Below are 14,592 nucleotides of genomic sequence, written 5' to 3'. Positions count from 1 at the left end.
TGAAAAAGGGTGTCATTGTGTCGGATGATGAGGATGAGGAAGTCCCGAGCAGGTCACGTAAAAATTACTCGGTCGACTTCAGACTCTGAGAGGAGCCTTGCAGCGATGGATATTGATGATGGTCCGTTGATACAGAACGTACCTGCTGTTATGCTAATCGGTCTGCAGATCAAGTTGTCAGGGTGTCTCGCTTGTCCTCTCATCGCCCCGACGATGTGGTAGACGATACTGGTGACGAGGTCGACCAAACTGATGTTGACCTCCTGACATCTAGCGCTGGCGAGGAGGAAGAGGAAGAGGATCTTAAACCGCAGGCTAAGAAGAGGAAATCTAGGAAAGTGGTCCCTGTCGGGCGCAACGGTTTGAAGAAACATCGTGTCATGAAAAGTCGTACCACCACTGATGCCAAAGGCTACATGCGTATGTTTTCATTCCATTCCAAAGTGATAAATGCGCCTTGCTCATGAGGTTTTCCCAGAAACGGAAGATTATTCTTCTTATGAATCCGTCAGCGAAGATGAAGCTCCGCCTGAGGATGCAAAGAAGTCCAAAGGCAAGAAAAAGGCAGAACCGAAGTTGAAGGATGAGGCGGAGGAAAAATCGGTAGTTAATTCAAAGATCAAGGAGACGAACTCTTCACGCGGGGCTAAACCCAAGGCTGGGAAGGCAGCGAAACGTGGTGGCTGTTGAATTTCTTTGGGCCCGACAAAACTAAGAAATAGTGCTCGGATAGTGAGCCGTATGGATTGGTGCAATGTAGTTCTGATTTTGGTTATCCAGTTACCTTCCCTCGGTGCATCAGTAACTGTGCCATCAACTGTTGAACCAATTCCACTTATCATCGACCAATTACCCCATATCGCAACCAATTCCTCCTTAATCACGATTCACCACCCAATCCGAATCATCCTGGTACACCTGCCGAGCAGCAATCTTCGCCATCTACATCATCGTTGAGCGTGATCATCCGACTTCCCTACGCACAGCTTTTGTATCCATGGATCCACTCCTCAGACGACGCGTGTCGTCGCGGAGCATGCAGAAAAGGTTCTGGGTGAGACGGCTCTGTCGTTCCCTATCCTCACCACATGCCTGCTCCACAATTTCCTACGATAAGCGCGAGTTAATAATGATATAGACTCCACTAATAATAGATGAACAGGTCGACTCCAAGTCGGTGAGTTATCTGTTTGGTGGCATTTATCATTGATATTGTTCATCTCTGACCTTCTGTATAATGTAACATTTTCAAGAGACCTTCAACAAGCTATTACGCGCAGTTGGCCGGGCCAGCGAGGTAGAGGCACTGTTCATGACGATTGAAATGTGAGATCGCAGGCTTTACGATGATCGCATCATACTTCGGCCCGTGTTGGATTGATGAACTACACGATTTCACTGGTGGAATCTTTATGTACTTCATGCGACAATCTTTACTTTGGTCAGCCAAGGCACGAACAGATATCATCTTATACGATGCCATTTCCGCCATAAAAGCTCTGGATGGCGATACATCATCCACCAACTTCACCGCTCTATCACACCCATCCACTAACAGTATGACCCTAGTTTCAAATGATCCCAGTTGGTGGCCGTCCATTAATGCATTTCGTATTTCCAGCTATTTTCTAGGTTTGTGGAGTTGCATGAAGACCGTAATGTCTCGATCTGAACTTGGCTGCGGTTTCACAGTTGCAACCTTTGCTGGGGTGATATACGACTGGGGTGAGTAAAGTAATATTAGAGAACCGCTGATATCCTTATGGTATTTACAGCACTGACGTTCGGACAAGAGGTAGGTTGATGCCATTGTCAGAGCAGCCATCTCCCTGAGAAAGATTTCACAGGTCGAATTGATCTGGGTAAGCGGTGTTCCACGTCAGAAAAACAATATGAAAGTTCGATTAACCCGCGACAGAGACAACGCTGGTCCCTCATGACTTTTCTGTATCTTAGTGTGTGTAGCTCGTGTTATAAGTGTGATCGGCAAGTCGTGCTGACTGGAATATATCCTAGGTGCGCTACGTTGGAATAATATATGCTGCGTATGTTTGGAGGGTTAAGTAATTGGTGTCATGCTAATCAATCATCTCTCACAATAGCCTCAGTGTACTAGGTGTGTATCCTTATATACACTGCATGTTTCTTCTGACCAATGGAACACAGACAGTGTTCCGACAATCCCGGTCACAGATGCAGTGTGTATTGTGCACATATGCCTATCTTTCCCGTCTAATTAACTGCATTCTGATTCAGGGGTGAGTGATATTCTTGACCAGCTTGTTGGTTCAGTATAATGACCGCCATAGCTGTGAGCTTGTTTCGAGCGCGTGATCCTCCGAGGCTGATCATTAACTGGATTTGTCAGGTGTTATTATGAGCGTCGCACAAAATGCGATAAGTGTCGTCGTAAATGTGATGCTGGGCGGTGAGCTACGCGCAATACCTCAGTGATAGTGCTTGACTGGAATATGACACAAGTCATCATCATTGCTCGCTTACATGCCATGTATCAGCGATCCAGGAAGGTTCTGATACTTCTCGTTGTCGTCTTCTTGGCTGTCAATATCACCGACGGAGTGGTCACCGTGATAGTAATGAGGCATATTTCAGCGGGTAAGATTAATTATGGATGAAAGAATTGAGTGCATCGGCTCATTGACGAATACCAGATGTCCTCATTCTCTCTGGCACCTACCAGTGCATTATTGATTTCCAGGGAGGTAGCTTAATTCTGGATACCATCACTTGGATAATCGGCGCTGTATGGGAGGTCCTCGCGTTGTGTCTTGCAGTCTGGATTGCTATAAAACACTTCCGTGAACTGCCACGAAATTTGACAGGGGGCATTATCGGGGACTGTTTCACAGTGTTGATGAAAACTCACGTGGTTTACTTTGTGGGGTGAGCTCGTAATGGTGAATGTGGTTGTCCCTTTTCACTGAAGCATCGCACGTGCTAGCTTTGTTGCCCTTTCTGGCTTCAGCCTCGCTTATGCGTTTTCAACGATGTCAGCGGTATGCAATCTGTCGTTGACCTCTGCGTGCCACCATGGTTCATCATTTCCATAGGACATATACTCCCTCGGAACTCAGATTTATCTTGGTGTTCTTCAAATTTTTACAGTCGTGCAGCTGTTTGTGCTGGGACCACGCCTGATCCTTAGCGTTCGAGAATATAACGCTAAGCTCGTGGCCGACTCCGACACAGGAACCGCCATGACTTCAATTGCTTTCCAGGAGCGCGTGCATGTGTCAACTAGCAGTAGTGTGTAGCACGGGAAGTGCTCGACATGATTAAGGTGACTCTGCAGGGTGCGGGAGAATTTATTGTTTGTTCGAGATTTCGTCGTGGTAGATTTATTAAGTTACAAGGTGCATCTCCGTCACTACTCCCTATGTTGTATTGGGATTCATAGTACGTTTGCAGTTCACATGTTCCAGATTATTTATCCGCCGACCCTGTGACTCTGCCTCTACCTGAAGTCCAACAGGCGCGACCATTCTGATAGAACTGCCGAGTACTTCGCAAAAAAAAAAACTATTTCTAGGATATAAAAATAGGTTGTCTTCCTTCTACCAGTATCAGAGCCATTATTCGAGATCTCCCTTCCAGCGCATCCCATATTACCTAGCACAAGCCATGTGTTTCTCATTCCTCCTCGCTGTTGTAACTACTTTGACAACATCTATTTCTGTTAGTGCATGCTTAACTAAATACTACGTTTGCGACAACGACTACTTCGAAAGCTGTTGCAAAGGTCTTACTTGTAAGACGGGTGTGGGTACGAGTCGTCCGCTTTGTATCCGGGGTTCAACCCCATGACTCACCCGTTGCGCCGTATACCAATAGCCTTTAAGCTACGGATCATCCAGGTGCTGCCATTAACCCTCTCCCGACATGTCGCGACGGTGAGTCGTGTTTCTGCTTTCGCATTGATACAGTGCAATATGCAGGTCGTTACGGAGTTGTTCAGCATGCTTACTCCACATGTAAACTGGACGGTACCTACGCCAACCATCGCCAAAATTTTCCGTCCACCGCCCGTCCGAGCACAACGGTGTATTCAGCCGACATCGAAGTACATGTGCGTACATGACGTGCGTGCAGAAGGAAATGCACCTGCATTTCGTAACCCAACATTATCAGTCACCTGCTGCTGCCCAGGGTCTTGATCGGTGGATCATCGGAAGCCCTGTTTGATCTGACCTTCATCATAGTAGCGACAAAGCCCACTGTGTTCTATTTGGACATTACGAGAAAGGCCGCTTCTGGTGTTAAATCATTTGGCCAGACACATTTTCGAAGGCGGTCCGACAGCACGCAGCTAACAGCGAGGACAGGTTTCGCAACCAAGTCCTGCTATTGCGTCCAGTTAAGTAGCGTGCCTGCCTCCAGATGGTCTCGCGCGCGCTCGATACGTTCAAGTTCTAGTATTTTTTCGATGGCGTCCATCAGACTGCCAAACCAATTACGGACGAATTCGTTTATAAAGTCTGGGCAAGTCCTTTGTGACTTCGTGCCTGCACGATAGATCATGTTTTAGCTGGTGACGCAGCGAAGCGAAGCGTCCCGAGTGATACAATAAAAGCGACCTGTGTGTCGTGCGATGCAATCACACCTAGTAGCAGGTCCGGCTGGGGAGAGAACGTGAGCCCGAGAGTATCGAGGGTCCATGATGGTAACGTGTAAAGGGCGATCATCTGAATTTTTGGTCTGTCGAAGACTTCTAGCCACTGGTATTACAGTCGACATTCTCATAATGCATGAAAAAAAATGCCAAAGAAATTCGATAACAAACCGACTTTCGACATATAAAAACACGCACCATGGTAGAATTTCGTTTTTTTATTAATTATCAATTATTATGCATTATGAGCATATCTACTGTATTACTGTTTTGAAGTGAACAGCAAAGAAACGGGTCCGACGTCGCGACTCCGACTGAGTCTGACTGGGTACTACTGACTGAGGCTGCCGAAGTCCGGCTCAGTCCGGTTCTTCGAAAAGTCACCATGGATTTTGTTCAGAGGAAAAGGCCGAACCCTGGACCGAATGCCATTGGGGCCGCCGCGCGGGTTTCCAAGGGTCCGTGAAACTCGGAATGTTGAACAGTGAGTTGAGCAGTGCAAGTATGGAGTCAAATCAAGAAAGCCGCGACACAGCTCACAAATCAACAGAATCTCACTGCACCTCGGAACCGAGCAAGGCTCCGAGTTCCCAGAACAGGGCACCACATACTCTGTATGACTTGAGACACACTAGTCTCCTCCTAGCTTCAGAACTCCACGTACCATGCCAGTGGTCAGGGAAAATCTAATTGATTAGTGCAGTACTTAAAAGCCCAAAGTTGAAAGCACTATCGATAAGTTCCATCCATTGCACCCCACTTCTCCCAATTGGTAATCCGTCATGCTTCAGCTATTTGACCTGCCCATTTCTCACCACACGCAGCTCGTCCTTGGTGCTACGGCTTGTATTGGGACAGCCGGAGTGATTATTTGGGCTTACCTTCTTAGATCAGAGAGCGGCCTCTCTCTTCCACCTTCTCCTCCCACTTGGAGTCTTAGGGGGCACTTCCTACCCCTTCGCAAGTAAATTTTCATATTTTAATCATCGTCTTTTTAATGCTAACTGTGTCCCATTGCTGATCAGCTCATTTATCACTGTAGCGGGATGGATTGACGAGTACGGTCCCTTGGTGACCATTCGTTCAGGAACTGAGACCATTGTTATCATCGGCCGTCACAAAGTCGGTCCCTCCATGCTAACTTGAAGTTGTCGTAGTATGTAGGCTCAACATTCTGCTGCAGGCCGTGGTGGATATCATGGAGAAGCAGGGCGGATTGTTAGCTGACCGTCCTCGCATGATTGCTGCTGGTGAAATCCTTAGTGGCGGACAGTCAATTGGATTTATGCATGCTGGGCACAAGTTTCGTCGGATGCGTAGGTTTGTAGTCGGTGGGAAAGTCCAAATAACCCCTATCTTACTTGTGACGCAGGGCACTTCATTCGCATCTCCAGCCTAAAGCGGCTGAGGCTTATCAGTCTCTGCAGATGGCCCACGCGAAAAACACGGTCCTGTGCATTCTCGATGATCCGTACAACTTCCAGGACCATGCGACAACGTAAGTGCTTTCCTAGGTTCGCCCTATGATAGCAGATCACTGATGAGTATTTTAAAGTTATGCCGCGGCGACGATTATGAAAGTTACATATGGGAAAACCACGCCCACGTCTGCAACTGATCCCGAAGTCAAAGAAATTCACCAGATTTTTGAAACCCTTCGTACAGTCCTGCACCCTGGTGCTTACCTGGTGGACTCGATACCGTGGCTGAAATACCTTCCTTGGTACGGCCAAGAATTAAAACGGGAGTTTGAGAGGACCAGGAAACTCTACACCAAGCAACTGAACCATGTTAAACAGCAATTAGTACGCGTTGCCCTTTCAATGTTCAGATTATGTCTGAATCATTCCACAGCAGAGCAATGTGGACGTCGGCCCTTCGTTCATGAAATATATGCTAGAAAATGAGCATTCCTACGGGTTGACAGAGACCGAGATGGCGTTTCTTGGTGGCACCTTGTTTGGAGCTGGATCCGATTCGGTGAGGTGTCTTGATTTGTCGTTTCCGAAGAGATGTAGCTGATATCAAGGTGCCAGATTGCTGTGGCAATATGCACGGTCCTAATGGCGGCCGCGTGCTTCCCCGAGGAACAAGCAAAAGTACAGGCCGAGCTCGATGCGGTCATCGGAAGGCACCGAGGTAGCTCCATTTACCCTAGCACTTCTACCAATTCAATGATTTCTCCACCAAAGCGCCGACCTTCGCCGACCAACCAAGCCTTCCTCGTCTGGAGGCCTTTATTTCCGAAACTTTGAGATGGAGACCATTGGCTCCTAATGGTGGATATCTTCATTGTCGGGTCTGTACATCAGATTTACGCAGTTCACCCCGCAGGATTTCCTCACCGAACGACTCAAGACGTGATTTGGGCAAGTGCTTTCTGAATGATTTGTCGTCCGAATAACCTGACATCCACTGACAGGAAAACTATCGCATTCCCGCCGGGACTTCGGTACTCGGAAACCACTGGTAAGCCTCGTTCTTCGAGAAACGAAGTATCTGATAGCCACCGTCAGGGCTATCTCTCGAGATCCAGATGTCTACCCTGACCCCGATGTGTTCAGACCTCAGCGCTGGCTTGACGATCAAGATCGCATGAGAGACGATCTTAAATTCTTCGTCTACGGGTTTGGTCGGCGGTAAGCATCGTCTTCCAACGCATTCTTTCTCTGACTGTCATTCCATCAAGTATATGTCCCGGTCTGCACGTTGCGAACAGGTAAAGATATCCTTCCACGTACATGATCCTCTAAGCTCATCTCGATTGGTATAGATCAGTCTTCATAAACTCGCTCCTTATTCTTTGGGCCTTCCAACTCACTTTGGATCCTACGAAGCCGCTGGATGATATGGGGTTCATGACAGGAGTGATGCCGAATGAACGGCCGTGCGCTATTGAATTTAAGACGAGGATTCCGGAAGTAGGACTCAGGCGTACAATGCAGAGTTATCCGGAGGTCGCGTGAGATGCATTGAGGCCTGGATAGGCGATCGGTATGATACGAGTGTGAAATGATAGGCGTACAACGTGTCGTAGTTGTTGAAATCAGTCCTAGTCTTAGCGAGCGTCCCGCGTCAAAGTTGTAGGCTTCCCTATACACGTCCTTCGATGGCTGAATACACCGGTTTTCTTGTATATTCGTGTAAAACCAAAACGTATGCAAGTCGAGTAACATAAATGTCTTTTATCAATGCTACAGAATTCGTGCGAATGTTATGTCGAAGCTGCAGGGATATTTATACAGACTAAGCGTATTGATCAACTCCGCAACGACCTGCATGTCGTGCGATCAACTACTGTACCAGCGCGAAAGCGGAAACACGACTCACTGTCGCGACATGCTCAGTCTACCAAGCTCATTGGGAGAGTGTTAATTGCAGTCTTCGAGGTTCACTGTGACACGACCAACATATAGAATTTTGTATTACTAGAATACTGGGGGGAATAGAGTGTGTTTGGGCAAATTCTGACGGCGAGATAGCTTTTGGGCGAGAGCGCGTAGCGCTTTCCGGCCCCGAGGAGTGCACCTAAGAGAAAAAGGGAGGTGAGCTGCGATTCCCAGATGTTTTAGGAGTTCGTCGACGCATCCAGCGAAACTCGTTGTTGCCTCGGATACCCCCGTTTTAGGAGACGGACGTGGAACACTCACATGGTCTGCTTTTCGCTTATTGCCAATGCTCAACCTCGCGAACTGGGGGTAAGGTGTAGCGGAGAAACTGGTCCTGCAGAGACGGGACGGCTTGCATGTAGGGCGCTAAAATTTGAGCGTGTTCGGCGAAGGTATTTGAGAAAAGCGTCGCTTGCCCAGCGACCTTTGACTTTAACGACATCGAAGGGAATGTTTCGAAGGAGATATTCAAGGGTGGATCCTATGCAGTATGCCATGTCCTTGCAGTGGTTCTCACCCTGCTGCTCTAGTTGCTGAAGCTAACCTTTGCGTGAGTTTTGTCTTCGTTAGCAGCCTGTATGAGTCTTTGTGGCGGTATGAAAACAGAGCGCTGTTGATGGGGGGGTCGTTGACGGCAAGGTGGTTCAGAAAAGCTGCTTCTGGGTCCGATTGTCCTGATTGCTTGGCCCAGTGCACGTCCTCTCCTTCTAATGATGTTTTCGTCCGGGGCAGGTGGAAGTTCTTGGTGAGGAGGTTCTGTTGATCACGAACGTCTGTCACGTTGGCGGGAGTTATGTGCAGCGTGGGGTTGAAAGCGTCCAGGCGCGGGACCGTGAATTCTCCCGCCCTTGCTGTGGCGTAAAATGCGGTGGTGAGGCAAGCAAAGACAGCAGCGTCCAAGGGGTCTGATAAACTGAGTTGTTCTCGAATGGCTATGATGAGTTCTACTGTGTACGGTTCACGTTTGCTGCATTTGGCTGTCGCGGGGGTCATGGATACGCTCGCTTTGAGGAGGGTGTCGATTTCCATGTCATTTAGTTTCCACGACATGCCGTGCAAACCGTGCCACGCACGGACACCATAGACGTAGTTTGATATAGTTTTCCCAGAATAGTGACCTGCCATGCAGGATATGAATGATGAAATTAGGATGTGGCTTGCGGGGGCTCTCTGGTTCTCTGGGATGCTTTTGCTGTCACAAAAAACGTGAAAAATGAGCAGCCCCGATCCATATGACTCGCGGGTTCCTTCCGCATATCCGTGGACCATGACCTCTCAAATACGCTCAATGTCGGAGGGGGTTAGAGGTAAGACCTGTCCCTGTGCGTCTTTCATTGAGCGCGGGGATGTGGGTTGCCATAGGTACAGCCTGTCCTTTGCTTGACAGTGTGGGCGTAGCGGTGATGGCATTGGGCTTATGTTGCTGTTATAGGCTGTGATGATGTGTGTTGGTGGTCAATTGTCCCGCTCTGACATGAGGATTGACTTACAAGGTTTGCGACGCTTGGAAGAGTTCCTGCCCTCTTCGTTCAAGTTCGCGGTTGACAGATGCACAGTGTCTGTACTCGTCGTCTCTGGGTTTTTTGACCATTGTCGGAAACGGTTGGTACGTGCTGGATGTGCTAGCACCACGGATGATGTGGTGGTTAAGTTCGCTGGCAGGTACATTGGAAATGAACGCTTGCAATTCCCTTGGGATTGGGGTTTGGGGGAGCATGTCAGATGTGGGGGGATATATTCCACGTGAGGGACCATCAGTGGGATTATCTTTACTCGGGACGTATCAAGTAAGGATTGTACACTCGGCATTGGCAGCGAGTGCGTGAATCCGCTTGAAGCCTTCATTGCAGGTCCTATTCCTACTGCATCCCCTCCACCACCCTTCAACGACACCTCGGTTGTCGCCATAGACCTTGAAATGAGTTCCGGGGGGAGCAGTCTCAATGGTGGCCCGAACGAGGAGCTCGAACCCAATGCTTTCTGCCCAGCCAATGTCACGCCCGTCCCTTTTCCAACCAGGTAAGAGTTTCCACGCTCGCCATCTCCCGTTGATGACAATCCCGATTCCGTGACCAGAGCTAGCGTCCGAATAGGCAAGGGGGTCATGGACGATGCAGGGTCCTGGTATTGGGTGAATGATGTGGCTGGGGCTGAGGGTTGCTTTCCACCACTCAATGTCTTCTGGGGTGTTATGAGGGGGGGTTCATGGCATGTGCGGGCGGTCTTCAAATATGCCCAGCATGCTTTCCAAGCTGGTGAGGTAAGCTCGCCCCATTGGAACCACGAGGCATGCATGCAACAACTTGCCGTGCAGCTTCTGGACCTCATGGAGGGTGTGAGTCCGTTTGGATTGCCATATGGTGATAGCCTTGAGGTATTTCGCCTGCTTGTGGCTTGATAATGCCACAGTACATTTGGTAATGTCCCAAACGAGTCCGGTGAAAAGTGGCTTGGAGCTGAAGGGATGGTCCTTCGATATTTCCCAAATGATCCCCAGTAAGTAAGAATAAAAGTCGATGTCATCGAAGCAGTATGAGAATTGAGAGTCCTCGAAGGATCGTGGGGACCGTGAGGATAAATCTTGGAGGGGAAACAGCATGTCTTCGTCGAACTCTTCGACACTGCCGTCCGGCATGGTGGCCCCTTTATACCATTTACGGCCTCCATCAATGATGGTTCCTCCATTCTTCTTGATTTCATTTGCCGCACATACACGATGTCTATTGAATTCTTCGATGTACTCTGTCCTGATACGTAAAAACAAGTGATCATCGACCCATTTTGAAATGGGTCCGATGCCTTTGCCACATAGGATGTCAGTTCCTGCGTCTGCCACGTTTCCATAAATTCCTGCGGAAGGGCCAAATCCAAAGCATAGGGCTGTGTCAATTGCAAATGCATTGTCACCTGGTAGGCGTATGGCCAGGCCAGGCCACTGCAAGTAGTGGAGAGGAATTGTTCAATATGCCTCTGCCACGTCCCGAACAGCTCCTTGCGAGCCGGGAGGTAGGCTCCAGATTGATTGACAAATGGTGGGAAAAGTTCCGTAGGTACATGGAAATAAGTCAGAGTTGACTCTGGAATTAATTGATCTAATGGAAGGTAATGGGTGAATCGGGAATGAAAGGTTTTGAACCAGGCAGAATTTGCCTGGTTTGCCTGGTTTGGGAACAAGGGATAAGGGGGCTGTTTGAAATTCGCTGACAATGGACCTAAGTTCTTCAGCGCTAAAAGGGCTGATGAATCGGCCTTTGGAAAATTCACTGTCGACAATGTTCCAGAATGCAACCACATTCTCGTCAAGGGTGGGGCTATTGGTGGGGGCATATGTACATGTAATTGGAGGGATTCCTCTGGAGAATCCGTTGACCAGGCATCTAGGTATAGATGGATATCTACTAAGGAGATTTGTCTCTTCGAGGAGACGTTGCCACTCGCTGGCCTTGTATGGGGTGCATGCCTCATGCTTTCTCGACTCGAGAACATTTCTGCGCTCCATGGTCTTTGCTTCCACATCCTGAGCACTCATGGGATGACTTGTGGTTTGGGGCTGCGCAACTCTCGGGGCGCTGCCATTTGTAGCATAGTGGGAGTCCTTGAGGGTTGATGATTTGGCTGTCCTGTGCTCGACGGCAATGGGCATTGGATCCGTCCCAGAGGTTGCTGGAATTGCAGTGACGAATGTCATGTGCAAAGCGGCCCAGACATACGGCACAGGCTGAGCGGCCACGTGAGCCTGCGCCACGAGAAAAACCCTCACAACGGCTCTTGTCCCGGGTGTTGTCTGGTGAAGATGATCTGCCCTTCTGGGCTCCTCCACCACGAACGGGCGAGCGTGAACGTGAGTCACGGTTCTGATGATTATTGCTCTGCGTGTCACGGTAGCTCGATTTTCGGAAGCTGCTCTGGTATGTGGATGAGTCCTTGCTCAAAGGCTATGTGATGGACAGGTGCATTATCTGCGTGAGCATGTGTGTGGGCATCCACGGGAGTGACATCGCAGGCATCCGCGGGAGTGGCATCGCGGGCATCCACGTATGTGGGTTGTGGGTGAGTACGAGAGTGGTTATATGGGTAGGAAGGGTTGTGTGGTTAGTTGGTGTTTTGTAGGGGGGAGTGCGACACGTACCAAGGCCAGGGTTCGGGATCGTACTTTGTCCCATAGTTCTTCGCTAATTGTGCGCAAGAGAGTCTCGTTGAGGTTCCTGATATTGAAACCCTTGTCTCGCTTCAAGCAGTCGTGCCAGTCATGGCGCACCCTCGAAGCGTAGTTAAGGATAACCATGTCTCCGATGTCGCTGTGGTTGCAAATCGCGTGGTTTTTGAGACGCCAGAAGATAAGTGATAGAGTGTCGACATGGGTTTGGGGCCATTTGGCCTGGCTGATTTGAATGAGGAACATGTTCTTTGCTCGTAGGAAAACTGAGAAAGGTAGTTCGTGATCTGCTAGTGCTGCCTTCGAGGCTTTGAAGGCTGACGCTGGATGAATGGTGAGCTGGTCGTCCACTTTGGTTAGACCATAGTCGTCTGCGACAGATTTCGAAGTTTTGAGGGCTTCCTTGCATCCATCGGGAGAAAAATACCATAGCTCTATGTATTCAAAATTAGTGAGCTTTTGAACTGCGTATTGGGAGGGACGGGGAACCAAGAAGTCTCCTACTGTTGAGGCTTCCTTGAATCCTTTCATTTTCGGTTTCTTCTTTTCTGCTTCTGCATGCTCCTTCTGCGCTCCCGCCTCCTGTAGAGCATGCTCTGCTTCTTCCTGCGCTTCGTGAGCTCTCTCAGCGTTGGCAACTGCGAGTGCCTCGTTCTCTTGTTGTTGTTCCCAAGCGAGGACTCTCTCTTCGTGTCCTGTGTTCCAGGTGTCTACTAAGCGGTCTATGACTTCCTGCTCTGTTTGTCCTGTGGCTGCTGTCAAGTCGGTGCGTATGCCGGCGTAAAGTGTGCCTGTGTAGTCTGGACAAGCTTCGGTTGTTGGATCAACCATGATAGTTATTGTGTGGGTATGGAGTGATTTGGTTTTTTTTTAAAAAAAAGTTCTTAAGTATGGTTTTGTTCTAGAAAAAGAAATATGAGGAGGAGAGTGAACTACGCAACAATGAACGATGGTCGCGGCACAGAAACAAGAAGCGGTGCCGCGTCTTCCGTTTGGTCAAAGACCTTACTCTATTCTTTCGCTCGTGCCTTGTTACATAATAGAGTCCCAACACATGGCACACAAATGAGACGCACACACAATCACTCCTTCGCATACACATTCTTGTATTGTAGGAAAATTAGTACTGCACTATGTAACGGGTGCTGTCATATACGCTAAGTGACGGTTGCTGTTTCAGAGTCCTAATACTGTCAACCATTCCCCTGATTCTCATTTATACTGTCCCTACTTCTTACCTATCTTTTATTACTAGAATCCAATATGTCCTATCTTACCTTTATCATATGCCTGTGCTCATTACTTCTCCGTGTCTGCTTCCTATCTTCTCCGAACCCTTAACCCTACCTCTCGTTTACTATAGTTTAAATATGGGCCACTGTCATAGAATTAGGGCAGCATTTATCGTACCCAGAATACCAGACTTTAACACCGTCTATCAGTTGATAACACTCTTCTACTTGTGCTGCCTACTTTGAGCCTTCACACACTAAATAGTAGACGTCACATCTTTTTTGACGAACCAAAGTCTTTACTAGTTTTCATTTCTTATTCTCAATCATCTCAAGTCGGCATCTACGGTTAAGGCCCACCGGACATACCACTCGATATCATACCAATGTCTACACACTACAATCTCCATTTGGGCAGATCCACCTCAGCAGGTCCTGCCCCAAATCTTGATACCCAAAGTACGTCGTCGTTGACCTCAACTGGAACTAACAAAACACCAACTATCCCAACAAAAGAGCTGTCTCATGACGCTCCTGTTCGGCCCGTTCTCAGACCCGTTTGCTCGTACAGCGACGTGGTATGAACAAGGTCAGAAACCCCTCAGCCTGGAGCTGAAAGGGAATCTGACAGTGTCTTGCGCACTTTGGCGTTGGATAGTTCGGACGAGGGAACGACCCCTATATTTAATACTCCTGTGAATATTAACAGCTCCCCCTTTTATACCACGAGTGATGAAAGCGACGAACCTTGGAAAGAGGTTGAACATTGCTATAAGAAGTCCAAGAAGTCCAGGACGGACAGTAAGGACAAACCTGGGAATGCCAGGGTTGAAACCCGGCAGAAGGATTTACCAGGAACAGACCTGATTAAAGAGGCTGAGAAGAACCTCACCTCTGAAGAATGCCGACGCATCTGAGAAAGGAGGCGCGCTGAGAAGCGGGCTAGATCAGTCGAGCCCCACCCTACAACGAGCAAAGGACCGCCGAAGGGTAAGGGAATAGATCCCCGTAACTGGGGAGGTATTGACCTCAATGACTCAGACGTAGATGTCGAGGCCCAGATGGAAGCATTGAAGGCCTGGGCCAATGCATGCGAGTGGTCTCACAAGAATAATGGCGCCCACGCAGAGGCGTCCGAAGGGGAAAATGAACCATCAAAAGCCAACCCGACAGAACGAGCGGTCC

General features: G+C 48.8%; 4 protein-coding genes across 4 annotated transcripts; 3 read left to right on the top strand and 1 right to left on the bottom strand.

Moving 5' to 3' along the window:
- Positions 1-1,045, top strand: EDB91DRAFT_60920 (uncharacterized protein). The gene is made up of 3 exons (XM_041327857.1): positions 1-121; positions 169-420; positions 479-1,045. Exons 1-3 carry the CDS (start codon positions 25-27, stop codon positions 688-690), a joined length of 561 nt encoding a protein of 186 aa, XP_041171324.1. The 5' UTR covers positions 1-24; the 3' UTR covers positions 691-1,045.
- Positions 1,046-1,154: 109 nt separating this feature from the next.
- EDB91DRAFT_1350521 (uncharacterized protein) lies at positions 1,155-3,657 on the top strand. Its single transcript, XM_041326073.1, has 15 exons — positions 1,155-1,177; positions 1,254-1,632; positions 1,693-1,725; positions 1,776-1,795; positions 1,848-1,862; positions 1,919-1,957; positions 2,017-2,045; positions 2,103-2,116; positions 2,167-2,202; positions 2,369-2,428; positions 2,482-2,616; positions 2,673-2,904; positions 2,963-3,017; positions 3,072-3,374; positions 3,430-3,657. The coding sequence occupies exons 2-14, from the start codon at positions 1,347-1,349 to the stop codon at positions 3,273-3,275; spliced, it is 1,158 nt and encodes a 385-aa protein (XP_041171323.1). The 5' UTR covers positions 1,155-1,177; positions 1,254-1,346; the 3' UTR covers positions 3,276-3,374; positions 3,430-3,657.
- Positions 3,658-4,912: 1,255 nt separating this feature from the next.
- On the top strand, positions 4,913-7,596 carry EDB91DRAFT_1350520 (cytochrome P450; the record flags this gene model as incomplete). Its single annotated transcript, XM_041326072.1, has 14 exons — positions 4,913-5,132; positions 5,181-5,594; positions 5,656-5,752; positions 5,814-5,950; positions 6,003-6,128; positions 6,186-6,435; positions 6,485-6,610; positions 6,667-6,769; positions 6,823-6,909; positions 6,965-6,999; positions 7,053-7,099; positions 7,147-7,269; positions 7,320-7,349; positions 7,404-7,596. The coding sequence occupies exons 2-14, from the start codon at positions 5,413-5,415 to the stop codon at positions 7,594-7,596; spliced, it is 1,536 nt and encodes a 511-aa protein (XP_041171322.1). The 5' UTR covers positions 4,913-5,132; positions 5,181-5,412.
- Positions 7,597-11,339: 3,743 nt separating this feature from the next.
- Positions 11,340-13,226, bottom strand: EDB91DRAFT_1166374 (uncharacterized protein). The gene is made up of 2 exons (XM_041319993.1): positions 12,149-13,226; positions 11,340-11,954 (listed from the first exon to the last, which is right to left on the bottom strand). Exons 1-2 carry the CDS (start codon positions 13,004-13,006, stop codon positions 11,481-11,483), a joined length of 1,332 nt encoding a protein of 443 aa, XP_041171321.1. The 5' UTR covers positions 13,007-13,226; the 3' UTR covers positions 11,340-11,480.
- Between the last annotated feature and the right edge of the window lie 1,366 nt (positions 13,227-14,592).

Source organism: Suillus paluster (assembly GCF_016628075.1).
Source record: "Suillus paluster strain FC165 chromosome Unknown EDB91scaffold_106, whole genome shotgun sequence".
Classification (NCBI taxonomy): Eukaryota; Fungi; Basidiomycota; class Agaricomycetes; order Boletales; family Suillaceae; genus Suillus; species Suillus paluster.
This window is presented reverse-complemented; position numbering and strand designations above follow the sequence as displayed.